We start from the raw sequence: 26,638 nt of genomic DNA, 5'->3' as shown, positions 1-26,638 counted from the left end.
GCGGCCGAATACATTGAAATTGCGTGTTCTCTATTCGTCTAGTACGAATTCCAGACATAGTCAATTATGCTTGAGTTCAGTACTATATTTCTTCCAATGTTATTGCAAAGCACTCTAAAGATCAAAGTGGTCTTCATGGCATGCCAGTATTCAAGCTTCTAGTTATCACCTAGTATCATATTGGCTCACAAACCCACAACAGCTGTCGACTTTCGTTTCAATGTTTCGTTCTCCGATTGTAGTCTTTAATCATACTTTTTTAATGGTAATTTCAACATGCGTAAACCTGCTTCTTGATAAGCCGAATGGATGAAGTCCCTCGTAATCGCATCCACACTCTTCCCATCTTCAAGCTCCTCGTCCTGAATAGAATTGGAATCAACCCCCATCTCGTTGTATATCTCGGGAGAGACACCTCTTTCAATTGATAGAATAACATCATTTTGAGCCACAATCTCCTGGTATTTATCCGCTATCACACCACCGGAGTTAAAAAAGGGCGTGTTCACAGGTGATGCTCCTCCATGGAAAATCGTCACCCCTCTCGTAAACAAGAAACCTGGATTGGCCAAAATCAAGTCGAAAAGTGAACCCATTCTCAAGCCCTCGGTATAAAAAGGAGGTGCCCTCGATCTCATGAGATCCACTCCATGCGAGTTCACAACGCGCGTAATCGAAGCAAGTTTGAATGCCGGTGGCTGTTGCGTCAACATATGGCGCCAGCTTGCATCTGGACGAAGATAAGCAGACTGCTTCTCCGGATGAACGATGAAATCAACACTTGACAGATCTACACATTGAATTGGTTGGCTTATGAATCTTTCATTTTCAGGGATGAAAGTGGGGAATTTGGTCGCCAACAGTGGGTTAAAAATTCGCATTTCATTGTTGATTTTCGTGTTTCTTGGTTCAAGGAATAACTTTTCTTGAAGGGATGATGTTTCTTGGATTATATTTCTCCATAGATGGCAAACACGCTGAGCTGAAATGAGTAGTGTTTTCATGTCTAGCTCCTCGAGTATCAAATTGAGAATTTCTGGTACCGCCAGGGCATCATGGCGGGCTGTTGCTTTGGAGGTTCCCATTCTTTGAGGGTGTATCAATGATGATCCGCGTCTCGTATATGTACTCTGTCGTAGTTTAGGTCGACGAGGATGTCACTCATGTACTTTGTATTTTCGATTATGGCTAAATGGGATGAAGTGATGTTTATTTTCAGGTCTCACGGGGGCTAATGAGCCGCATCGCGATCATGTGGGGCTATGCTGACGCGGTTGCAGCCTGTATGAAGGCTGCACTTTTTTCATTCTTGATTTTTGGTTCTGAAATCTAAATCCAAGGGGAAAAGAAAGACACAGCTGGCTGGCGATGCGATAATACATGTCCTTTCCAAGATTCTTCCATAGAGACATTTATGGTAAGAGTGAGGGATGACCCAATATACTATGTGTAACCTTAACATTGTACGAGTTATCAATAATGGATCAAGCAATCACGAAATTAAACAGGAGTTGGAGCCTTGGGTAAGTAGGTAATTTAATTGGAGACTATATTCAAGGCATAATTTATCAACCTCTAGCCAAATCTCCTGTTTACCATCCACCTGCGGTCGCTTGCGGTGTTGGTGCTGCTAACGCATCTTCGGGCACAGCAGCAGCAAAGACCTCCACTTGTTCGGTGGGTTCAGGTGTCGATGTGACTATTATTTCCTCTTTATCCAATGCAATCATTGTAACAGTGGGGATATACCACCTGCGGTCACAAACTGTCCAGCCAGGATCTATTTCTCGAACCTCCTCTGGGAGCATAAGCCAAGGAGCGTAGTCGTCACGAACCATAGTGCAACTGTCGGAATCCGCCAATGGGCACTGCTGGCCACCACGATACTGTGGCCAAGGTATTATCGACTGTGTTTCATTGCCAAGCAGCTGGGGCATGAATTCGGCAAAGTTGAATGGATAGGCTGTTCCGATCGTTGGATATTTTGCATTTCGGTGGTTACGCATGGAGGAAAGGGTTTCTGGATTGACCGAGATGACAGCGTTACTATGATCAACGCCGCATTGAAATCCTTGGTGAGCGCGTCGATTACTCCAAGCGTAGATAGTTGTAAAGGACACATAGACTGTTGGTGATGTGAAGGTTGCACCATTCACTATAGCAGTGGTTGGTCCTGTTGCGGAGATGGTCGTTCCGTTCTGCAGACAGAGATCGCCATCAATGGTAGTTGTAGGCCAGTAGAATAGTGTAGCCGTCCCTGGTAGGAAATGACACGCTGAGCAAGGGTTTTCCTCTGGATAAGCCCTGGCAGTTTGCGGACAATTCCAAGGGCCTATAGGGCTATTGGTATCTCCATATGTCGAAGAATCGACGGTGCTGCGCCAGGACGATGACAAAGTGGACCAAGTCTCCCAGATAGGAATACACTCGCTTGTTTGCAATGTACATTCAGGACTCTGAGATGGTTTGCGATATAATTGCTCTATATTAGAATAGGTCGTGTATCCCGTTACGCAGGGACCAGTTCCGGGGTAATAATTGGTGACGGTCTCTCGGGGTCCTAGGGCGCGAGGAATCCCATCGCAGAGAGTGGTGACAGGGCCAGTATGGGTGTCTGACCAATCCTCCAATGAAACAGAGGTACGGCAAGCACCCTCACTAGTCGCGTAGGAGCCGAATGAGGTGGTAGTGGCAGTAGCGCCGAGAGACATCAGGGCTGAAGAGCGACCACTGTATTCAATCCATTCCGCGTTACAAGATACAGCGGATGCTTGAGGGCCGGTTGTAGGTCCATAGAAGTAGTCAGTGGAAGTTGGCCAGAAAATGGTTGAATTGAGAGTAATCAGCCATTGGTCACTAGTAATGGCTTCTCGGTATTAGTTTTGAGCAGATACAATTGCTAGGTCAAATACCTGGATCTTGACCAGCTGCCAAGCCAACGAGCACGGCGAAGGCCAATTTGAAAACCATCTTCTTGTGGCTCTTACTTCGTTAAAAGCTATCCTCAGAGCGGGGTCTCGGGGGGTTTTATCTCTTCAAGGGCTTAAGAGCTATCCAAATCGCATGACTGGGAGGTTTGCTGCATTGCCCGAGATTCACTTATGTGGTTAAACTATTACATTACGCCTGCATATACGATCAAAAATCCCGCCTTGGCAGTAGTTTGGATTGGTCTTTAGGTGAGACAGTAGTACCCATCGTGCATCAGGGCCTGGTGTTGGGGGAAGATGGAATGTTTCCGAACAATTCCATCCTATAGATCTGTTCCTGTCATCTGCATTTTTTCGTGTTGATGGTGCGGGGTCTTCCACAATTGCTTCTAGACCCTGCATGTCAGAGAAATTTAAAAACAGCAAAGACCTCTCTCAGCAAGAGCTCTGCCGGTATTTTCTTGCTGCAACATGCTTTCTGCAAGATGTGGAGCTTAATCGGAGATGTTCCAGATACAATGGGACCAAATTCGCGATGGAAAGCCCAATAAGTAGCAATGAACTGCGCTCCATGTGGATATTGAATAAACATCGGATATAATGTGCAGCGATCCAGCTTTTGGTCATTCGAGTGCGGAATGAGAGTGCCAAGCTGGCTAGTGCTGCGGCAGACAAGTTAGGGCTTAGAGGCTTTGCTCGCAGCCCCGCCCTGTGTCAGCAACAATCTTCAGTGAGTCTTCTCTAAACACGATGCGAGGAGAAAATGAATCGCTTTCTCTAAATTCTGACTTGGATACACAATACTATGCAAGTTGGTCGATGATGGGAAAGATATGAATGAAAATTTTGGTTTCATCTTAAAAGAGCGCAGGAAACATCTTAGCCAATGTTCAATAAGTGACATCAAGGTAGACAAAGATATCAAACTTCTATATGATTTCAATTCTCAATTATTATGGCTATGCAGAGCCTTCCAGTCCCATGGCATGCTCGTAAGCAAGAGCCAGGGCTCCTTTGTGTGGTTGAAAGGCCTTTAGCTTCTTTGGGCTACTCGATCATTTTGAGTCTTATAGAATGTAGCAAGAGAAGAAAGTCCGCAAACGCTGGAAAGCTACCCACAAAGGATAGAGACTTGCAATCAGTGCTGAATGTTTCCGCGCAGATTTCTCAAATCCAAGCGAAACTGATCCCCGGTTTGCCATCTTTGGTTTTCGAGTTCTTGGAACTGCCTGTGATGTTCATGCTTTTGAAAGAGTTGAAGGTAGGCTAGTGACAAAGAAGACCGAAAAGTCAAGTTGCGATAGAGGTTCAATTGGTAAATCTCTTTCATAATCCCGTGGATTCTGAGGATTCCAAAGGAAGTTCTTTGTAGATTGCATTCTTTCGAAAGGGCTCGGTCGACGATTCAAACATGCATAAATGGGCACGAGTCTCGAGAGGAACGCGAAAAGTTTTGCAATATTTCACGAAGGATTGGGAACTAACACGTTCTTAATTTTCCTTCTAGATATCTACAAATTTATGATCTAGATCATTGCACTAATCAACGAGTATAAATGCCACGCAAAAGTTCCAAAAAAAGAGAGTCCGGGGGCTCCTCCAGCAGAAGCTCTAAGCGCTCAAAGGCGTCACCACCGAAAGAACGTGTCTGGGACCCCAAGAGGTCCTATGTGGTCATCGAGCCTCAGCAGAGTCGGCCTCCTAGACAAAGGTGGCAACATTCAGGCCCACCAATAATGAACATTGATGACGCTCCAGAGGGCTGGAATGATGAGGAGCCTGATCTAGACCCCAGGTAAGTGATTCCTGTCCAATATTGAAGGAAAAAACTTCTCTGTCATCGAAATCTGCGCCTTGCAAGGATAGAAACTAATGATAGAAAATTTTGATAGCGATATTGATGCGCAAATTGAAAGATGCAAAGAAAGAATTCGCGATGGGGTCTTGCCTTGGTTTTTTGAAAGTCGCTTAGAGGGTCTCAAAGGCCTGGCCGAAGTTCAAAAGTAATGAAATTCCCCTAAGCCAAGCGCATGGTTGAGAAATATATTAATGCCCTTTACTAACAAATCAAATAGAAGATTGATGGCTCGATTTCCCGGTGTTTCCTTGAAAGTTGCGGAGAGATTAGAGATATTGGAAAGTCACAGGCAATTCTGTATCGACACCAACGACGAACTGGAGTTGCTCTCTACCGTCGAGAACCTTATTACTGCCTATAAATCGGGCATGCTTGAATGGAATCCAGGTCTTATCACATATTGGTCGCATGGAAAGCAGCTATGTCAACCGAGGCCATTTGATATACAGGAATTCGCGAGGGTCAACAAAGAGCACAACGGCTCGTCGGGCTTTTGGGTAGAGGGAGTATGTTCAAGATCCTGGGGTTTAAGGTGCCTAGAAGGTTGCTAATAGTAACTGGAAATCAGCTTCGTTCGCTCGAACCATCAAGGAACTTTATGGCCCACAGAAAGATTCCTCTGAGTGTTTTTGATGTCGCTGCAGCTGCACCACGTATAAGGGTACTACTTGAACGCATGATTATAGTGATGAGACAATGCTAATTACTGTTTCTGCATCCCCAGATACCACTTGCCATTCGTATCCCACGAGGTATACCTCCTTTCTGTGCTCTTGGACATCCAGCCCCAATAAGAATTAGTCGAGTTCCACGTATACCTACGGATCCGTTGCTAGCCCGCGCTGGAGAAAGATATTACCCGAGGCAGAACAGAGAACCCGACATTGCTGTTCGTATTGAGATACCTCGAGGCAATCCACCACCCAATAGCCACATGCACTTCTGGCTCGATGATGACACAGGGGCTGATCATATGCAGATTTATGCAAATGATCTGACACTCCTCCAGAACGCTACGGTAGCCGACGGACTTCCACGCCCAGAGCTTCCACCGCTACTGGGCCTGGTCGCGATAACACAAGCCAATGGCATGATATCGACTCATTCTTTGAGAATCCTCGAGGTTAATTTGATCAACGAGCATGACAAGCCTATGGCGTCTTTTTGGGATTGGGTTGAGGCCGTCGTATTGAACGAACATCCTCATCCAATTACCCCCCGAAGAATTTGTGGCCCGTGGCTTCGCCATCGATACTATACAGGAACAAGTCCCGATGGAAAGAACCGATTATGGATCCATGACGGTATTTCGGGCTTCAGGCATGTGAAGAATGTTCACTTCGGAAAGTCTGGACCTCCGCCTGGTCTGGATTATAGCGCGTTCGACCAGGATCTCAGGAAAAGAATCATGGATGGAGTCAGACCTGTGGGTGATTATAATAACGACGTCAAACTTACTGAAAGGGATGTTATGGGACCCCCAAGAGTTAATCCTCCTGGATATGCCTCAAATCTACTTGGAGGTCGAGGTCGTGGCCGAGGTCGTGGTCTAGGAGGAGGTCCAATAGGAGGTCCAGGTTGTGGCCGAGGAGCAGGCGCATGGAGACCCCCTCCCTATACCCCAGGCCCAGCTGCAGGCCCAGTTGCAGGCCGAGGAGCTGGCCGAGGAACAGGCCCAGGTGCAGGCGGACCGCCACCCCCTGCCTATACTCCAGCCCCAGGCGCACCAACACCCCCAGCTCCCAAAAGCGCGCCTAGTCCCGCGACGCCACACCCTACTCACCTAACACCTCCTCCTACCTGAGGCACGCCGCCATCACCACCCTAAGGAGATAGTCTGAATAGCACAAGACTTTTCGGGGACCTACCTAAGTACAGTCATTCGAAGTTTGTAACATGAGAATACTTTTCCTATGGCTAGATATGGACTATCAGCATTGTAGGAGAAGGAAAGGAAAGGAAAAGAACGCACAGTCGGTGACTGGACAGCCCTATGACGAGCTTGGCATGACTGCTGCTGGTTTGTTTCTGAGATTTATCTCGTCTGTTAAATGAGTTCTATTGAATTTTGACAGCGCACATGAGTACACTTGGTTATCACTTGTTCCGACCTCTCAAGTTGTAGTGATTCAGAATTCACCCGAAATACAGATTGATCGGGTTATTTTTTAGAGGTAGTAGAAGAATTTTGGTTCGAAAATGAATATAAATAAGCCAATTTGAGCATCACAATCAAGACACCTTCCGGGTATGTTTGGCCTGGCCTCGGGATGTCACTAAAAAACATTCCATTTGATATCTAAATGTTGGATTGAGTATCATTACCCATGTAAATGTATCTCCTACTGGTGTCTTAAATAGGGAGCATGTTTGAAAACGCAGCGCTGGCCAAAAACCAGAAGATCTCTCAACTTGACCAGAGCAAGATAGTAGCAGACCCCTTTCCTCTACCCTTTTCTCCTATGCTTTACTCCTCTTGTCTGCTTTCCAGACACATTTAGGCATCCGGTATTCTTTCTCAAAAGCCTCAGGAGTTTGAAACTTGGGTTGTAAGGCTGCTTCGTCAGAAGCTCAATGGAGCTGTTGGGTGTAACGAGTAGAAGATTCATCCAGATCATGGACGCTGTATGGGACTGGTAGAACCCCTTATTGGACGAGGCCCGTCGCGAAAAAGGTACAATCATCGATAGAATACTACCATGATATCAGGAGATGTACGTGGACCAAGGTTGGCGATAGTTCGGATGGTTCCATTTCCTAATCCGGAACCCGTCCTGGGACAGCCCAGGGCATATAAAGTATTTCATTGATCTACCATTTGATTTCCCAGCTGTGCCAGACAGCCATTCCTACTCATTATGCGCCTCGCCGTACTGTCTCTCCTCTCAGCCCTCGCGACTGCAGATCCTGGTTGGTGGTTCTTTGATGCCTGGGATGGATTGAGCTGCGGAGATGCACCCCAAAACGGCCAAGTATTTTTCAGTACACAGGGGAACGGTGAACAATTCTGCATCAACTTTGACAATAGCCAGAGAGCCTACTCCTATGCAGCTACCTACAGCGATGAGGATGTAGAGGTGCGAGGATATCTCAATGAGCATTGTGAGGGACCGAGCAAACCTCTATTGAATAACACTTGCACAAATCCGGATATAGAGATAACTTATATTCGGTCTTGGAGAATCTTCAAAATTGGAGATGAATTTTGAGTTGGTTCAAGGTCAGTACGTATTCCTCTTGATAAAGTAATAAAGCAATTACTAAGAATCTAGCAGATGATTGAATCATATGGAACTTCGACCTCACTTCGCCATTTTTTACTTCATCAATTACTCACAACTTGAGAAAACCAACCGGAACATACCAACAGGAGGAATGGGCCTGGTGCGACCGTGGAAAAAGAGACCACCGCCCATCAATTGCATTTGAGACACATGTATACGAGCAAACGATTACTGTCATTTAAAGATTGAAACCTAATTAATTATTGGATATTTTCTGAATGGAGAAATCACCAGTTCATGAAAGTTCTCTTTTTCTGCTTGCATGAACTACGTATTAAAAAGACTATCCACCCACCAAAGGCCGTAAATGCGGCTCAGTACATACAGACTGGAGAGCAAATGGACTCAGAAAGCACGCCAATACGAATTTATTGAGCTCAAATTCAATGCTTTTGAAGAACTTGTAGCTGGGATATAACTGAAAACAAGGGCCGGAATTTCGGGTAGTGTCGCCGAGAGGTCGCCGAAGCTGCCAAAACACGTCCCGACCGAAGAGCTTCGCTTCGGGCCGAAAACGGCACTGACCAACTACCCTTCCACCAGGGGCAATTTCTGAACCTTATCAGTTTGGCGGGGGCTACAGGGGTACGATAGCATAGATTACAGAGTCACGGCCTTCGTGTTGACTCTTTCTAATGCATATACTGTTTTACGGAGGGATGTTAGGCATCGAAAAGGGATTCCGACCGGAAGAAGCCGTGTGACTGCTGTTGCAACGCGAGACCCGCAAGGCGATAAGGACTGCCATGCTGAAGTTCACGACTGACAATCCCATACAGAAATGAGTAGGGATGATTGCAAAGATCGGACCAATAGAAATAGGTTTCATCGACGAGTACCTGTGGCAACTATGGCCTAGAAATGGTTCGCCGCGTTACATTGTCCGCTTTCGTCCACAAACGTGGCCAGAAACGTTCTGGTGGAGAAACATATCTTGAAATAGCTCTACGAAAGACGATTGCGCGACGGGAAACCCGAAGCGTTCATTCAAGTCAGGCAACATGAGTTTCTTGGTTTCTTTATCATCCAAATCCTTTCCTTCCAACGCCTGGTTATTGCGGTGATTATCCTTTCGACGGCTGGGCACGTCGTTGCCTTTCTATAATGTTTAGGGCAAACTCATCTTCTTACTTTATGATGCCTTTCCGAAAGCCAGTTCATGGCTTAAGAAGGATCATACTTCTTCTAATGATACCGCTTACTGTCCTGACATTGCGCTACTATATGCCGGGTCGAACGGAGTGGATGTCAAATGCAGTAAGAACTCAAGCGGAGCGACTCCAAAGTGAAACTTCACATTATGAAGGTCAGTACAGTTTCTCTCTAATGTCCCTGGCGAGTACTCGTTATTGATATTTGATTAGATGGGTCGGATACCGGGAAATTCAAGATACCATTGGGGAAACTCGCCGAAAGTTTCTCGGTTGATGAAGATGACCAGTTCATGGATAGCACTGGCATAACACCATTTAACCAGAACGGCAACAATCCATTCCATCGTTGGGTGCCACCTCATGAGACTGCTGAGGATGTCACAATAGTAGCTGCAAAAGCTGGCTCAGAGGACACAAATTGGATTTATGATTTCTGTGACGAATAGTAAGGAGCCTTCCATAGTTTATAACGCCCCCTAAGATACTGATCAGTCACTCAACAGCCGATGCACCGCATATCTATACTCCCTAGACGAGAACCCCAGTGACGACTATCTCACACCTTACTCCCGAAGGGGCCACGAAGCAAGCGCGTATCTGACTTATATCATCGACAACTACCATCGACTAGCACCTTATACCATTTTCATTCATGGTCGCACAGACCAATGGCACAATGATGTAGCCGGCCCGAATACTCGCAATGTTCTTGCAAACCTTCGGTACGAGGCAGTGAGTATTAACGGTTATGTGAACCTACGGTGTACGAACCGACCAGGGTGCCCAAGTACCATGCATCAGGCCTTCCCGGTCACTATCGACGAAGACTATCAGTACATGATTGATCAGCTCCCTCAAATCCTCTGGGATCTTCTTCGAATCCCTCCAAGTGAGACTCCAGATGACATCGGGCATCAATGCTGTGCCCAATTTGCGGTCAGTCGTGAACGTATTCAGGAGAGGCCCCTGGAGGACTATATCCGCATCTTGAACTGGATTGCGACCACAGATATCACGGATAATTACGGCCTTGGCTGGTTGATCGAAAAGCTTTGGCATATTATTTTCGGCATGCCTGCCGTCTAGTAAGTCATGAGGCTCCTTGATAAACGAATAGAAAGCTAATACGACCTTACAACAAAAGTTGTGCTTCAGAGGCCCAGTGTCGTTGTGATATTTATGGCTGGTGTGGCCCGAATCCACTCACAAACAACGAGATCTTGACTCCCATACATTGAGACTTACAATGACGCACCTGCACATTCTATGTAATTCTCTGTCTTTACGACATCAAGTACTAAATTCTACAGTATCTGCTCTGTTGACAGAGCTTTCACCGTGGTTTTCAAGTCTCTATTCACTTCATTACACTTTCAGTTTCACTAGCATGTACACGATTTCAGTTTCGGAAGATCTATTCATCATTTCATTGCGCATGCATATAGTACCAGTATAATCATAGAAAGGAGCACAAGGATCATTTCCCAATGATACTCCCACACTAAGTCAGGGTCGCAAGGCCCGAACTATCAACATTTCCATAGATCCATTGGCTGAAGTTGCTCGGGGCAGCCTGGTTGCAGGGGATACCGGAGTTCTTCTTGCCAAGGACATTTGTGCATTGGTATAGTTCGCGTTGGATATCAGTTCCATAGTAAGGAAGCCCAAGAGTGGTGTTGACACTAGTAATGTTGACCTTGTCGAAAGTGATGTTGGGGCATGGGCGCTCATCTGAACAATACAGAGACGCGGCAATGTTGAAGCGTGATGTACCTCGGATATCTTCCCACTTAACATCCTCAACCTGAAGCTTGGATGTATTACAACCCTTGTCAGAGTTGGCTGAGTACACACACTGCGACAGCTGAATGGGAAGTCCAACATTTTCCATGGTGAAGTTGCGGAAGGTGATGTTCTTGACCAGGCCGGTTCCACCACCACCCCAGTCTCCATTACTAGGAGTGTAGATGCGTGTTCCTTGCCAAGTCTTGATGTAGGCTCCGTCCATCGCGTTCTTGATGTGGACGTTCTCAAAAGTGGTGTTCATATTGTAATCAGGTGTTTCGGGGTATTGTCCGATAGAACCGATTGTAATACCAGTACCACCCTCACAATAGATGTTCTTCGCGTGAAGGTTGGTCGTGTTGCCCTTAGCCGCGATACAATCATCTCCAGTAATAATTGTAGCGTTCTCAACGAGAAGATTGTCACTCTGCCAAGAGTCATAACCATCGCAGTTCATAGTGCCCCACTCGTTGTCGCTTGTGGCATTCACGAACAGATTGGTAACAGATACATTCTTACTACCCCAGACAAATGTGGCCCAGAACTGAGGCTGAAGAATCCTGAGACCATCAACGAGCAAGTTGGTTGAGTTGTAAAATGTAATACTCATAGGACGTCCAGGCTGGTTCGATTGGTTCTTGTTTGCATTGTACCAAGCCTGGCCTTGACCATTATAGAAACCACCCTCACCAAAGAAGCTAACATTGGTGCCTCCGAAAAGCCAAGCAGTGACTTGATCCTGCAGCACTACACTGATGGCATGGGTTCTCCAGTAGGGAATGTTAGTGGAGAAGCGTAATTCTCCACGAAGATGGACATTGCAGTTTTCGAGGTTGGTCGTATTGAGGACGGTGTTGACATGGAAAACGTTTTCGGAGAAGATAACAGTACCATTGTTACCGCACATTTCAAAGGCCTGCTGGATAGATGGCGAGTCATCGACAGCTTGACCATGGTGGACAAGGGATTCCGGATATAGAGTGCATGTTGTGCCTTGGTTGTCAACCCAGGCTGCTGCCAGAGCAACCCAAAGAGTCAGGAACCACAACTTCATCGTTGCTTTCAATGAAGAATAGTATGAATTTTTTTACAACGTCCCATCCATCCAAAGTTTACGGGAAAAAGCGTCACTATATACTCAATTCCCAGCACTAAAACCGCTAGCGCATCCTGGGATGAGATATTTTCCTTCATGAACCCCCACAGACATCAGCAAGACTACCTATAGGTATGTTGCATCATACCCACTAATTTCGGGTTCATCGAATACCCTAGCTTTCCACGTATTTTAGTGGAAGAGAGAACTCGATTCAGGAATTTCAAACGCCTAACGTAGCGCGGTGGATAGAAGGTCGGCTACTCGCCGAGGAGGTTGATTCGTTGAACTATACAAATGTTAGTCAAGCCCCGCCTAGTCTTCGCGGAAAAATGCTTAGTTCCGAAATATCACTGGCACCAGGGCTAGATGTGGTATCCGGAGTGGTGATCCTGATTTCTTCTATTGAAGCCAAGAGGCAATCCATATACCAGGAACTAACATGTTCCACTGTTTTCAATTTCTATCTCGGTACAAAGCTACGCCGAACCCTTTCCAATTTAACACAGGAAAGTGCTCTATTTCGCTATTTACATGCCACGAGGGTCAAGTTGTGAACCCACTTTTTTCAAAAAGCCCTCTCCGTCATTTCCCCCACGGCACCCGCACGACCACCCGCACCCCCGGACTTTTCCCGTGGTGCCTTTTTGCAACAATATCGGGCCCCAACTACACCTCGTCGCGAATGAATACCCGAGAACCGGACCGAGCACCTCCCCGAAATCGAATGGATCGGCACTGTAAACTCGGCTATTATCCACTAACAAGCTTTGGCTCCCGACCTTGCGCGGGCCCGGTTGATTTTGATTAATAGTATATCAAAAATTAACCATTTTGCGGTTAGATTTTGGTTACTATCTCAAGACCGCAAACCGAATCGATTCGGTTTGCTTAGCATTTCGAGGCCAAATCCAAACCCGGTTGGAAACGTGCCCCAGTCTATCTGCAGCTGCCAGTATACTGGATTTCATCATACATCGATTCGAATCACAACTTTTGATTTTTAAATTAGACTTAATTTTTCTGTGTCCTATTAGATCTACGCGGAGATATAATCTCTTCAGCGGATTACAGTCTGAGTCATTATCGAAAAGGGCCCGTTATATCGATTCTTTGAGATAGACAAGTTGTCCACGTCCTAACCAGCGAATCATGCCCATGATTTAGCAGGGGTAACCGCTTGGTCATCCCTGCTAAGGGGGATATTTATGCAAAAAGGGACAACAACAATCATGAATATGCATACCTGCCAGATAGGAGAAATTGCTCCTTGTCATAACCCAGAACATTGATTGCAGACACTGGGCACCCGAGGGCGGGAAATGTGACGTATCAAGCTATGTCTCTAAGTTCTCCAGGGCTGGGATTCAGATATACACATCTACTATTGGGCAACTGATAATTCATGTGGTCTCTCGTCGCGCGAAACAGACGGGTCCCTCAATTCTCCCCTTTGCCAGTATGTGGAAGACACCAGTATCACCGCAAAAATTTTCTTCGACGCTGTTTCATCGACCATCCGGATAAATATGCAAGCTCGAATGAGTCCCGACGATGTAGCCTGGGACCAAGCCGAAGAAACCCCTGATAATTGACTGGCTCATTTTCTCCGACATGATATATTGAGGCCTATCGGAAAGTTTATGCTTGACCACAACGGGGGCATTCGAACTGAATTTGCGATACTCAAAAAGGGTTCGTATAACATTTCTTTGCGGTTGAAAGACGAAGGTGTAGCCTCTATTATCCGCCTATCGCAGCCCGGTGCTATCTTTTTCCCCAAGAGAAGGTCGCAAATGAAGTTGCTGTGATTCGTTTTCTGACAGATAAGAGATCTATACCTATCCCTTTTGTTCAAATTTCAGTACCAAAAGAGGAAAGCCCACTGTAATTGAATCCATTCATGATAATGGATTATATCGAGCATGACACGAAAATGTACAATGCTCTCAATATACCAGGATAACTAACAGAGGAGCGCGGGATTCTGGATCCGGCTATTAATGAAGATACCTATCTTCATTAATAGCCGCATTATTTGAACAGGTGTTCAAATAAGTTATATTAACGAATTTCTATGACGGGAAGTTAAACAGTTACTAACAGTTACTAATAGCTATTGAAATTATACTGACGATCTGGCTTCGCGGCTGTTTAGTATATTAAAGACTTTCTATTTTTCCTCTTCGAAGACGAAGGGTGTAAAAATGTGTTTTAAGACAAATTGACAGGAAAGTAAAATATATAAACAGAAGAGGAGAGTCAAAGTTTGGAATCGGGGAATTGAGTAGGGAATTGAGTAGAGAATTCAGAGTAGCGAAGTATTAGTAGAAATAACCGACCGAGCTCATCTGTCTAGCCCATTTGCTTGACACTAGAATAGGAAACGTTAGAAAAAAAATTGAGGGAAGCAACAACGGAAGGATTTCACGAACCATTTGCCAATACATCCCCTTCTTGCGAAGTAATTCCTGATGAGACCCTTTCTCCACGATCTTAGATCCATTACCATTCTGACCCTCTCCAAAAACGAATATGACGTCCGCGTTTTGGATTGTGGCCAGTCTATGCGCAACGGCAACAATCGTCATACTCCTGCGCGCAGCCAATCGCTCAAGGGCTCCTTGGACAACCTTCTCGGATTGCGAATCGAGACTGGAGGTTGCTTCGTCGAGAAGTAGTAGAGAAGGTTTTCGTAGCAGTGCGCGTGCTATGCAAAGTCTCTGACGTTGCCCTCCACTCAAAGCCGTCTGTGCTTTTATTCCGAGGTCCGTGGAGTATCCTTCAGGTAGGGATGTGATGAAGTTGTGAATCTCAGCATCCATGCACGCCTGAACCAGTTCTTCGTCGGTGTATTCTTGGGGATCGAGACCAAGGGTTATGTTGTCTCGAATCGTGCCTTCGAAGAGCCGAGGTTCTTGTGCTACCAGCGATAAAGACCGACGATAGGACGCTCGATCAATCGAGACGATATTCTCGCCATTCAGGAATATGTTGCCTTTATAAGGATCATAGAATCGCTCCAGCATTGAGATCACCGATGTTTTACCACAACCTGAAGCGCCAACGAATGCGACAAATTGGCCACTCTCGATGGTGACATCAAGACCAGTAAACAACGGTTTTTCCTGCGAATCATATTTGAAGGCAACCTTTTGCAGCTCAATATGGGCCCCAGACCGACTGCTCGTATCAAGCTTGAGTTTTTCTGACTCCTTTTCGGATTCACTCAAGTCCGGACGGAAGTCGAGCATTCTGTTTGCTGCAGCAGTGCCCTGTGCGATATTAGGCCCATAGCTAAAGAACTGACCCGCTTGTTGTCCACCCAGAATGATAGACATATACACAACGAAGAATGAAGTCGGCTGATATTCTCTAGATGCAAGAAGCTGGCCGCCGTACCAGAATGTAAGCGCCATAGCACAGAGCTCAACGCTATCAGAAAAAGCAAAGACAAGGGTAGCAAGCCATGCCTTTCGAAAAGCCTTGTTCTGTTGCTCCTGCAAGAGATCAGAATATCTTTTCAGGATCGAGTCCTCCATTGTCAATGCTGATACTGTGCGAAAGGCTTCGATGGCCTCGGCTGCGAATTGAGAGCTACCGGAGTAAACGGCGGCGTTCATGGAATCAAATTCCAGTTCATACCGAATACGCATGAAAGCAGCTAGGAAAACAAAGGGGAGTGCGGCAAAAGTAGCCACGAGACTTAGTTTCCATCCGAATGAGAACGCGATGGCAATGCAGCCAATCATACTGCAGAGAGATATAACGGGGAAGACACCGTTGATACCAATTAGATCTTGAATCTGCTTGGGATCGGTTGCTAACCGCGAAACAAGGGATCCGGAGGCATTATCGGTCAGATCATAGAATGGGACGGGCTTCTTGAGGATGTTTTCAAAATATTCGGTTCGACAGGTCGAGGATATTTCCTGGAATAAATTAGAAGATTCATTCATCATAGGATTGAAGCAGGATATTTACTCACAATTCCAAGTCTATTGGTTGCGAATCCGACTGCTGAGTAACAAGCTGCAATTCCAAGAGATAGTACAAAGAACCACAAAGACCAGAAGTTGGCGGCATCAGTCAATTCCTGGCCTGTAAAGCTAAATACTTCAATGAGCTTCGCAAAAAGCCAACTTTGTAAGGGGTAGGCCGCTATAATCGCTTTCTTAGCCAAAGTCAGAAGTTTCGAGGCGGTATCACTTACAGGCAGCACCTAGAATGCCAAGTAGTGCAGGAATAAAGAATACCCAATGATGGCGCGACTCATACATGTAAATACCAACGCTAGTGAAGAATCCACGCTGTTTGGCCTTCTTCTTGACCTCATCCTGTGATTCTTCGGGGAGGTTTGTGTTAGTACGATCAATCTCTTCCTTCAAGGCTTCGGTGATATCCGCAGTATCATCCTCATCATCTCCGGCAATATCAAGTTTTTGTGCATTGACGAGGCTGCGATAGAGGCCGTCTTCCATGGAAAGTAACTCATCGTGGCTCCCCTGCTCGATATTAAGACCTCCACGAAGAACAATGATCTGATCAGCTCGTCGGACTGTTGATAGTCGGTGAGCAATCACAATAGTAGTTCGGTTTTTGGATACACGATCAAGGGCTGCCTGGACAATTTTCTCTCCGCGGACATCAATCGCGCTCGTTGCTTCGTCCAGAATGAGAATCGTAGGCTGTTTGATGATACTTCGTGCGATAGCAAGGCGTTGTTTCTGACCTCCGCTCAATTTTGTGCCGTTTTCACCGACGAGTGTGTTATAACCCTGATATAAATTAGCGAAGAAATTTGGAAGTCAGCATTGTACATACATCCGGTAACCGATCGATAAATTCATCAGCGAACGCTTCTTTGCATGCCTTCTCGACCAAGACGGCTTTTTCCGAGTCGGGCTCATTCTCCCACTTAGTGCCAATAAGTCCGAAAGAGACATTTTTGAAAATGGAATCATTGAACAGGAACGGCTCTTGTTGCACGAGTCCAATATTAGATCTCCACCACTTGAGATCCAATTGTTCGATATCGTGCTCGCCGACCGAAATCGTTCCATTCTCGGGGGCATACCATCTTTCTGTGAGTGCGACGATGGTGCTTTTACCGGATCCCGACGGACCGACTATAGCTGTCGTCTTGCCTCTCGCGAATCGTGCATTGAGACCTCTTAGAATTTTGGTATCTGGTCTTGATGGGTAGGAGAATTGCACGTTTTCGAAGAGGATATCCCCGTTCTGCAGTGCATTTGAATCTTGATCACCACCAGGAGCAATTCTCTCCGCATCAATGATTTCGAAGAATGAAGCTGCAGCACTTGCTGCCTTGGATATAATCATCAATGGGGATGCAATGCTTCCCAGTACACTTACTGCAATCATGACCGAGAAGAAAACCCTAGAGTATCTGTTAGCGATGCGAGTGGTACGGGTGCAATAGTTCAGCATACGTGATGACTGTGTTGATGTTCGGTATGTGTCCCTGCTGGAATAGTCTCAATCCCAACCAGAATGCCAACGCATAGCTAGCATACATAGCAAAGAATAGAAGACCGAATTGAAAGCCCATGAGGACTGATAGACTCATCCCCTCTTTCGAGATTCTTCAACCCAATGATGGTACTTTTTGGCCAATGGTGCTTCAGCGCCGAGGGAAATGACAGTTCGAATGGAGCCAAAAACTTCTGATGCGATGGCAGAGTGCTTCTCGTCCGCCTTGTCGACTTTCTGCTGGATTTTGGAGATTGCTGGAAGCGTCAGGCAGCAAACGATTATGATGAAGAGGATGGCTGAACTGGTCGCGAGAGTTAAGGCCCAGGAATATTTGAAAGCGATAATGTATGCAGCAATCAGCAGGGCAAGGGATTGAAATAATATGGCTAGTTTGTCGGAAATGCTTTGCTGGATTGAATTTGACGAAGTTGTGATAGCATTGACAACCGTACCCACTGAAACTTGGTCCAGTTTGCTTATAGGCTGAGCGAAAAGGGAGCCCATATACTCGAGACGTAAGGCTGCTGAGACTCGCAGGCTGGTAACACGGAAGCAGTACTAAAAAGAGATGAAATATGTTATCTTTTATTCGACCTGATCATAATTGTTTGTTTTGCTGTCGCATACCATTGAAAAATACGTCAAGACGAATTTCGCGATGAAGAGGTAGACAATATAGAGACTTTCGCAATTAGCAGATGGTAACAAAATCGAATATATGGTTGGTCTCTTACCTTAGTCGACTGACTGAAGCTTTGAATTCGCTCTCGGTAGTCGTCGAATCGGGGAGAAAGTAGTCACTGAAGCTACCTACCAACTGACCAAAAACAATATTCATGATAGGCAATGGCTGAGAGCAATCAGTATATTTTCTTCCATGCAATGCCTTAAAATCCTTTTACTTACCACACCAGATGCCATTGAACAACCAAGGGCCACTATCAGCACCACGCGGTCTTTGGTAGTTAGGTAAGAAAGGATTCTCTATAGATTGTCAGTGTTGTGTTATAAGAAACTTCTTAGTGACCTAGAACATACAAAATAATCACTAAGTGATGCGGACTGTTCTTTAGCATCTTTGGTGTCGGCATCCGGCTTGTTGTCCTCATTGACTTCGACGACATCGGGCTGTTGGTCATTGGCCGATGACTCGGAAGGAGAATACGACGCTCCCGTCCGAGCATTCGACCGCGTCTCCGTCACAGGTTCATGAGGGGAATCTGAAGAGAGTCCCATCATTCAATGTGATTGTTTCAAAACGAGTGAAGAAAAATTACTCATCCTCAAAATAAGGATTCTTTGAGAAGTTATATGTTACATCAGCCAGGAAGCTCTGGTAAAAAAAATGCCCAGAGATTACGTGTAGATCAGCAGACAAAGTAATACGGATATTTCCCGAAATGGAAAGACTAGGTTGAGAATCCTCCATTCCAATGGGTCTAATCTTCAGGCTACAGTCATCTTCATCCGAATAATCTAGAAGAGATGCCTGATGGAAAGCTGTCAACTGCTCAAGCCGAAGCCCTAATCTCCTTCCCGGCGCTGGGTGAGCCCCCAATAGGATTAGCGTATATCTTAATCGGGGATAGTGTACGGGCTTTCGGGATTATAAGATGTCCGGACCCACTTAACACGAGATGTGGCCGTGCGACCAATCAGAGACGAGCAGCCACATCACTTTTCCTGCGGACTTTCGGACTCTCGCCTTTCCCGGTTCACATCGAACTACAATCCATCTCCAGTTAGAGACAGTGTGACCTGAAGATATGCTGGCCACAGGACGTCCTTTGGCAACTATTGCGGTGAGTAATAATCATATCTTTGCTTTGATTTGATACTAACTTGAGGCTCCCAGTGTATCCGATGCCAATCCAAGAAGGTATAGTCTTGGCGATTGTAATACCTTCAAGGTTCAGGCAGCATAATGATACTATAGATTCGATGCGATCGAGACACTCCAAAATGCGATAAATGTAAAGCAGCAAGGGCGGAATGTACCTACAAGTCGCGAAAGCCACGAACCAAGAAGCCAGGGTATATTGTTGCATCTCTACTCTACTAATAACACGTTCCTCGGAGATTTCATTAACAAATGCAGACCCGATCTATCCGAGAGAGGTATCCTTCTAGAAGTACTCGAGCGGCTCAAACGTCTAGAAGATCACTGTGGCTTAGATAAAGCTGCAGAAAATCAAGAGGGCGATGCAGATTCGATGTCCATATCCACCACCGAATCAGAGAGCATTCAAGAAACGCCTCTCTCTGAAATCACCACCACTATAATTCCGGCCGGAATTCGCGATATATTAAGTCGGATCAAAGATGAAGGAAGTCGATCGATGCTTCTCTCTAATGTCTTCTGTCACTTGCAACAAGTTCAATCATGTTTTTTTGCGAACCAGCAGTGCTTTCGAGCCATTACTTCCGCCATGGCTGAAATTCAATTCATGCAAGATACTCAGTTGACGGAGCCACCAGAACGTGAGCCAATACCAAAGGAGCTAGCACGTCAATTCATAGACTGTATGCAATCACTTCGATCGTCCCGGTCGGCCCCTTATACATGTGCTACTGCTGACATCTTCTTTAGATTTCTATAGTTTTTACCAGTTCGAGGGTTTCAGGGTTCCATTGGAACAATCATTTTTATCTTCAATCCCTGACTTACTTGAGATTCCTCACGTCCAGCTCGATTACACGTCTCAGATTATCTACTACACAATCATTCTTCAAGGAATGGTCTCGAATCCGGGCGACCTTCCTAGAAGAGGTCACTATATCCAATTTCTGTATCAGAAATGCGTCTCTTTAAGTGAGAAATGGTTGGAGAACGTGAAAGAAACTCCGGCCGACTTCTTCGCAGCATTGACATTAGTAAGATTTCCATGTTCAACTATCATAACACGTCAGATCTAACAGTTTCATAGATATCGATTGCCCTGGAAGGATGCAACATCGATTTATCCTGGAAAGCTCTGCATCAAGCAATCAGAATCTCAAAAGCATTAGGATATTTCTCCGTAGACGAGACTCCCTCCTCAGGAGACAATCTACATCTAACCGAACCCGGTTCAGCACCACACCAAGCGGAAATCGAGAAAAATCGAAAAAGATTCGAATTCTGGCACCTTGTTCGGACGGATTCTCTTTTTCGAATGTCCTTTGGAAAACCGGGTCTTATCCCCTCTGGCTCGTGGAAGGTGAATTTTCCCGATCCGACTATTACAGGCGTTGATCATGAATCGTCGAGATTCATTCAAATCCATTTCCTTGCTTCTATGAGGTTGGCTCTTATCGTTATGAAGTATCTTGATTGGGTTGATGCGGGGAAGAATCCGGATCCTGTGACTCATGATTCTATTATTGATGATTTTATCGATGAGGTTCAGTCTGTCTTAGTAGACTGGGATACGGTATGTCGTTTGCCTTTTGTTGGACGTGATTCATTATAATCTTTTGCTGATCTTTTATAGGAGGGTCTTCTCCGGATGACCAAAAATCATGTTGATATTTGGTTTTGTGTCGATGTACTGTTTAGCAGCTACAAGACACTAATCGTTCTTTATCAATCCAAAATCTGCGCACAGGGTCCTATCCTACCCCCTCAAGCCGTGGAAATATCACGAAAATCAGTGAACCTTTTCCGATCTCTTTTGGAAACCTCAGGTAATGCTTTCTGGGGCGTGAGGTATATTCCTGATCTCCGTTTGAAGTTTTCTGGTACCAGGTATTAACCTTGTTTAGTCTTATATTATTTCATCAGTTCATACCCTTCTTCATACTTTGTCTCGATATTGTCGGGAATCCCGAGCACTCGCATCTCGAAGAGGATCTTGTTTCTATTGGATGGATTAGCGATTACGTCGAATTGGTTATTAGCGAGAGAGTCGAACTGAAGCCGGTCATGATCATCATTAAGTCTATGGCGACTGCTTGTCAACAAACGAAGTTGGATCGACTTTCTCTGTCAACAGACGAGACGCACATCCAATAGTATACATTAATTCGAATTTTCATTCATTCAAAGAAACTTCTATTAATCCGGTAAAGCCAGTCCCCGGTTTCTCAATTATCCTAGAACCAAGGTACTAGGGAAATTTCATTAGTCTATATAGTCACGTAAGCCGCTGGTCTGTATTCGCCGGTGTCAGGTATCAAATTTGAGATAAGTATAAATAAGCGGCAATCCCAGCTTAAGGCAAACAGTAAGTATCTACACATGAAGAATAAAAAGCCAGACGTCTCGCCAGGGTAGCCAAGCCAGGTTTTTCTAGTAGATCATGGCCGCTACCAAGAGACCCAAGCTACCGGGCCCTTGGGAAACATGCGTACCAACGCTTTGCGTAACTCGTCCATAACGAGAACGCCAAGTGCAAGACCGAGGGGAATAAACCAGTACTGGATAGGAACACGAGCTGTACCAAAGAGGTCCTGGATGCCGGGCACTTCGGTAACGAAAATAGCGATGATCAAGGACATGAGTATTGCGAGTGGAAGCCAGGGGTTTCGCCGAGCAGGGCGAATAGGATCTGCCTGAAGAATAGACATTCGCTTGTTGCGGACAGAGAGTACATTGCCCCACTGCATGATGACCAAGGTGACGAAGTAGACACATTGGCCAACATTGTTGAAATTGGTAAGCTCTTCTTGCGTATAACCATGAAAGCCGTCGCTGTACTTCTCAAATGCGAAAACGAGGTCAGAAAAGGGAATCCCTGCTGCTTTCCACATGTACAAGAAGAACATTGCGTGGGCACTGAAGGCTTCCATGACACCGATGAAGAGATAGGATTGACCATAGATACGGAAGTTGATGAGGTGGTCCTCCTTCGGACGGCGAGGTGGGATGCTCAGAAGATCATACTCTTCTTTCTCCATGATGATTGCCAGGGAGACAAAGAGGTCAGTAAAGACGCAAATGACAATCATCAGGAATGTGCTCAATGGGGAGGGTACTCCAAAAAAGACATTCATCAAGACTGGCCAGATTTCGGACCAGCTTCCCGCGGGGAGGAGGTAGGCGATGACTTTTTGCAGGTTCTGGAAGACCAACCGTCCAAGGCGAATAGCTTCCACGATCGAGTCAAACCGATCCAGCAGAACCAGGTCCGCTGCTTCGATAGCCACGTCGCTACCAGAACCGATAGCTACGCCAACATCTGCAGACCTTAGAGCAGGGGCGTCATTGACCCCATCGCCTGTGACTGCAACAATGTTTCCCTTTGCTTGAAGCTCGGAGACGATTCGGAGCTTCTGTTCAGGGCTAGTTCGAGCAAAAACGATCTCATCGTATTCACAAATCGTGGACCACTCATCTTGCGTCAAGGAGGACAGGTTGGTTCCCTCAAGAAGCAGACTGTGTCGAGAATGGGGTGTTTTTTCTTCACTATCTCGCTCACGCACATCTTCGATAGTATCGGGTTCAGAGGTGCCATCATAGATGCCAATATCCTTGGCAATGGCAGCAGCAGTCAGGCCGAAGTCGCCGGTGACCATGAAGAATCGAATACCAGCACGGCGGCATGCAGCAACTGTCTGGGCCGTCTCCGGTCGTGGAGGGTCAATGATACCAAAGATACCGAGAACTGTCAGGTCTTGTGCTCCCGAAGCAGAAATTTCGTCGCTGAATTCATTGGTGCCAAGCTCCTGCTTGGGCGAATAACGGCGCTGACAAAGGACTATCACACGCTCAGCACGGCGAGAGAGCTTTGCCTGAAATGCAGAAAACTTTTGACGAGCATCATCATCCATTGGTCGGATAGAACTATGGATCGCGGACCAGTATGAAGAGCAGCGAGGTAAGAGGACATCAGGAGCACCTTTCACAAAAACCATGTACTCTTTCGTGTGTGTCGGGTCTTTGTGCATAGTCAACATCCATTTATTCTTTGAGTTGAACGGAATCTGGTGGACGCGATCGTAGGAAGCGAGGTTTTTCGGGGATGCGGCTCCAGTTCCGTCTGCAAGACGCAAAACAGCTGCATCAGTGGCATTTCCATTGACTATTCGCTCACAGATAGGTCGGTCCAAGGTTGTAGGGTCGTAGGTCGCGTCATTGCACAGAACGGAAGCCCTCATCAGATTTGCCAGACCATGGGAGTTCTCAATACCAGACGCAAGATCATCGATATTATACTCCCAATCAACCATGCCGACAGACTTGACGAACATGCGATTTTGTGTGAGAGTACCAGTTTTGTCGGAGCAGATAACATTAACGCAACCAAGAGTCTCCACTGTAGCAAGGCCCTTTGGTAGAATGTTGGTTTTCTTCATTCGTTTGGCGATGGTCATCAGAGTCAATGCGACAGCAACAGGGACACCCTCCGGGATGAATGCAACAACACAACCCATGACGTTGTTCAGCATAGAAACGACGCTCATGTATGTGGGGTGATCCTTGTGCAGCCATCCAAGCCAAGTGAACAAGATCAGAAGAGCGAGAAAGATTGTCAGAATGACAATGATAGTGACAAATCTAGTAATCTCTTTTTGAATCAAGGTTGGCTTCTGCTTGACACCAGCTGTCATCGTGGCAATGCGGCCCATAACCGAGTTGCTTCCAGTGAGAACGACAATGCCAGTTGCGTTGCCATTCGTCACGAGTGTTCCCATCATAGCGATATTACGTGTTTCCAGGAAGTTTCCATCGGTAGCATCAGTGGCACCGTCAATTTCATCGGACTCACCGGTCAAAATTGCCCGGTCGAACCGAATATCGCCCGACGTCTGCAGGAGACGCATATCCGCCGGGACCTTGTTACCGACACCAATCTGTACAATATCACCGGCCACCAGATCGGTGGCAGTAACTCGGACCAGTTTCTCATCGCGCATTACCAATGCTTCGGAAGGTAGAAGGTCAAGGATTGAGTTCATAACCTTCTTAGTGGACCAGTCTTGAAACGCAGAGAAGCTGGCCTGCAAGGTAATGACGATGAGGATGAGGACCGCCATTGCAAGGTTGGTCGGAGATGGAGGGTTGCTGAGAGGTCTCCAACAGATGAAGAAGATAACGACACCCACCCATAGAACAGAGCAAAAGCCGCCGAAGACATAGAAGAATATCTTCTTGAGATAGTTCTCGCGGTGACGGGCGATGACATTCTTGCCATCTCGCTGGAGACGCTTCGCCGCAGCATCGCTGCTCAATCCAGTACGTTGATCGACATTGAATTCCTGACAGAGTCTTTCTGGTGGTATCGAGTGGAAGTCGAGGGTCTCGAAATAGTCTTGATTTGGTAGTTTTTGCTTTGGCGACTCATGGGCAACTTCTTTTGGTGCATTCTGAGACTCGGAGATCTGGAAAGAAAGAGTCCGGAATTCGATTGGAAGACCAACATTGGCAGGTGAACTGTACCCATTACTAGCACTGCGAGTTGTATCTTGGCTGAGGGATCGAGTGCGTCTGACCACCGGATTATGATAGATGGATCGGTTGACTTCAGCATCGGTGGTTGAACCATCCTCAAACGTGATCCGCGTTGATCGACCGGTGCGCTCAATGTCATCTGGTTCAGTATCAATCTCTGTCTGAGAGTGTCTGACCCTGTTATTGGAGGAGGCGGATTCCATGGCGGATGCTGTCTTGGAGGGAGGAGGACGAGACAAGAAGAGAGTAGGTAATGGAGCTAGATGATCTAGCTAAGAGGAGAAGGCAGACAGCCAATGGCCAAAACTGGCACCGCGAGGGAGGAAAGAAATTGAAACTGAAAGAGTTCAAGGGTCGAGAAGAGAATGCAGGAAGAGGAAGTGAAAGATGGGAGGGAGGAGAACTTATGTAGTTTGGGGAGAGTGTAGGCAGTCAACTAAACCAGAGTTGGGAATGACACTGCTATTACAACTCAAATAGGCAGGCACGAGGAGGAATGACTAGATTCATTCAAGTAATTCTATTTCGTAGTCCAGTTTATTACTAGTCTAATTAATTACCCGACAAGAAAAAAGAAAATGAAATAGGAAATGAAATCAGAAAGCCCCTCATATCAACTAACGCAAGCGGAGCCACGCGAGCCATCGCCACGAGGAGGCCCTGCGTTGAGACCCATTCGAGCAGGTGCAGGCGGAATTTAGTCCTACCAGGGAGAAATGAGAGAGAATGAGCAAGTGATCCAGAATCATCTAATTTGAGTAAATATGGACGAGCACAAGAGTGGTCGGGGGGGTTGCACAAATGATAGCAAGGTACCTTAGAAGATGAGAGCTTCGTATAGTCAACGGAAGTACCCGTCCATTCAGCCATGCAAAGCTGAGCTGTATTGATATACATCTGTTACCGTAATATTACAAGATGAACCTTCCCCCGTCCAATTATAATATTATATTTATACATCGTAACAATACAAAACCAGGTCTGTCCCAGTCCAGCCCTAAGAAAAATAAAAGCTGAAGGTTGGTTGCACCAGAATAGACTGTTCCAAGGGAATAAGCAGGGCAGTGTTGAGCAGAGAAAAAAGATCCATGCAATAAATTCCTCATAATGATCGAAATGAAAAAAAATACTCTTCCTATGACACCTCGCTTAAACTGTTCGAGATCTGTCAAATTTTCTTACGCTGCGCGATTTTTCTTTACCAGCGGATACTACGATGCATCTGGAAATCATCTGCTGTTGTCGGGAATAATTTTAGTTAGTAGAAAATTTCAAACCCGGAAAAAAATAAAAACAAAGTAAAAAGAAAAGAAATTTCATTTGATGTAACACGCTAAAAGCTTGTCTGACAGCTTTCATTCATGGGGGTAAATCGCTCATTGATCGAAAAGAGCGTGGCTGACAGCCGCGATCGTCTGCGCGGTTTACGTTGGCCAATCATCACTGGCTTTCATACTTCCCATGTGGCTCGTTATGATTTTATCTTCCTTTTGACTTTTCTACTTTTCTACTTTTTTATTTTTTTATTACTCTATCTGAATTGATTTTGTTTGGTCTTTATTTGACTCACAATCAACGCCGCATTGGTGATGCAAACGGCGCTGGTCTTATGTCCCCCCGGTCAATAATTTCCCCTACCATGGGAAATAGCCACTGCAAGGAT

General features: G+C 45.9%; 10 protein-coding genes across 10 annotated transcripts; 4 read left to right on the top strand and 6 right to left on the bottom strand.

The window, feature by feature from the left end:
* Window positions 1-185: 185 nt before the first annotated feature.
* N7469_000896 (uncharacterized protein) lies at window positions 186-1,085 on the bottom strand (the record flags this gene model as incomplete). The annotated part of the gene is given in 2 exon segments (XM_056639816.1): window positions 186-243; window positions 256-1,085. The coding sequence occupies 2 exon segments, from the start codon at window positions 1,083-1,085 to the stop codon at window positions 186-188; spliced, it is 888 nt and encodes a 295-aa protein (XP_056505573.1).
* A 507-nt stretch (window positions 1,086-1,592) lies between these two features.
* Window positions 1,593-2,711, bottom strand: N7469_000895 (uncharacterized protein; the record flags this gene model as incomplete). Its single annotated transcript, XM_056639815.1, has 1 exon — window positions 1,593-2,711. One exon carries the CDS (start codon window positions 2,709-2,711, stop codon window positions 1,593-1,595), a length of 1,119 nt encoding a protein of 372 aa, XP_056505572.1.
* A 1,174-nt stretch (window positions 2,712-3,885) lies between these two features.
* N7469_000894 (uncharacterized protein) lies at window positions 3,886-6,592 on the top strand (the record flags this gene model as incomplete). Its single annotated transcript, XM_056639814.1, has 6 exons — window positions 3,886-4,191; window positions 4,556-4,725; window positions 4,823-4,933; window positions 5,006-5,294; window positions 5,357-5,449; window positions 5,513-6,592. 6 exons carry the CDS (start codon window positions 3,886-3,888, stop codon window positions 6,590-6,592), a joined length of 2,049 nt encoding a protein of 682 aa, XP_056505571.1.
* Window positions 6,593-7,646: 1,054 nt separating this feature from the next.
* Window positions 7,647-7,997, top strand: N7469_000893 (uncharacterized protein; the record flags this gene model as incomplete). Its single annotated transcript, XM_056639813.1, has 1 exon — window positions 7,647-7,997. The coding sequence occupies one exon, from the start codon at window positions 7,647-7,649 to the stop codon at window positions 7,995-7,997; it is 351 nt and encodes a 116-aa protein (XP_056505570.1).
* Window positions 7,998-8,946: 949 nt separating this feature from the next.
* Window positions 8,947-9,233, bottom strand: N7469_000892 (uncharacterized protein; the record flags this gene model as incomplete). Its single annotated transcript, XM_056639812.1, has 2 exons — window positions 8,947-9,171; window positions 9,204-9,233. The coding sequence occupies 2 exons, from the start codon at window positions 9,231-9,233 to the stop codon at window positions 8,947-8,949; spliced, it is 255 nt and encodes an 84-aa protein (XP_056505569.1).
* Window positions 9,234-9,372: 139 nt separating this feature from the next.
* N7469_000891 (DUF3431 domain-containing protein) lies at window positions 9,373-10,312 on the top strand (the record flags this gene model as incomplete). Its single annotated transcript, XM_056639811.1, has 3 exons — window positions 9,373-9,382; window positions 9,437-9,671; window positions 9,730-10,312. 3 exons carry the CDS (start codon window positions 9,373-9,375, stop codon window positions 10,310-10,312), a joined length of 828 nt encoding a protein of 275 aa, XP_056505568.1.
* Window positions 10,313-10,727: 415 nt separating this feature from the next.
* On the bottom strand, window positions 10,728-12,065 carry N7469_000890 (uncharacterized protein; the record flags this gene model as incomplete). The annotated part of the gene is made up of 1 exon (XM_056639810.1): window positions 10,728-12,065. The coding sequence occupies one exon, from the start codon at window positions 12,063-12,065 to the stop codon at window positions 10,728-10,730; it is 1,338 nt and encodes a 445-aa protein (XP_056505567.1).
* A 2,389-nt stretch (window positions 12,066-14,454) lies between these two features.
* N7469_000889 (uncharacterized protein) lies at window positions 14,455-18,839 on the bottom strand (the record flags this gene model as incomplete). The annotated part of the gene is made up of 11 exons (XM_056639809.1): window positions 14,455-14,481; window positions 14,543-16,039; window positions 16,096-16,268; window positions 16,321-16,885; window positions 16,932-17,508; window positions 17,561-17,635; window positions 17,734-18,161; window positions 18,231-18,285; window positions 18,338-18,453; window positions 18,510-18,587; window positions 18,642-18,839. 11 exons carry the CDS (start codon window positions 18,837-18,839, stop codon window positions 14,455-14,457), a joined length of 3,789 nt encoding a protein of 1,262 aa, XP_056505566.1.
* Window positions 18,840-19,369: 530 nt separating this feature from the next.
* N7469_000888 (uncharacterized protein) lies at window positions 19,370-21,597 on the top strand (the record flags this gene model as incomplete). The annotated part of the gene is made up of 8 exons (XM_056639808.1): window positions 19,370-19,405; window positions 19,459-19,482; window positions 19,540-19,637; window positions 19,702-20,126; window positions 20,194-20,477; window positions 20,531-21,016; window positions 21,077-21,291; window positions 21,348-21,597. 8 exons carry the CDS (start codon window positions 19,370-19,372, stop codon window positions 21,595-21,597), a joined length of 1,818 nt encoding a protein of 605 aa, XP_056505565.1.
* A 293-nt stretch (window positions 21,598-21,890) lies between these two features.
* Window positions 21,891-25,178, bottom strand: N7469_000887 (cation-translocating P-type ATPase; the record flags this gene model as incomplete). Its single annotated transcript, XM_056639807.1, has 1 exon — window positions 21,891-25,178. The coding sequence occupies one exon, from the start codon at window positions 25,176-25,178 to the stop codon at window positions 21,891-21,893; it is 3,288 nt and encodes a 1,095-aa protein (XP_056505564.1).
* Between the last annotated feature and the right edge of the window lie 1,460 nt (window positions 25,179-26,638).

This window comes from Penicillium citrinum (genome assembly GCF_028827155.1).
Source record: "Penicillium citrinum strain IBT 23319 chromosome Unknown utg000001l:1.0-4955037.0:1.0-4956770.0, whole genome shotgun sequence".
In the NCBI taxonomy this organism is placed as follows: domain Eukaryota; kingdom Fungi; phylum Ascomycota; class Eurotiomycetes; order Eurotiales; family Aspergillaceae; genus Penicillium; species Penicillium citrinum.
This window is presented reverse-complemented; position numbering and strand designations above follow the sequence as displayed.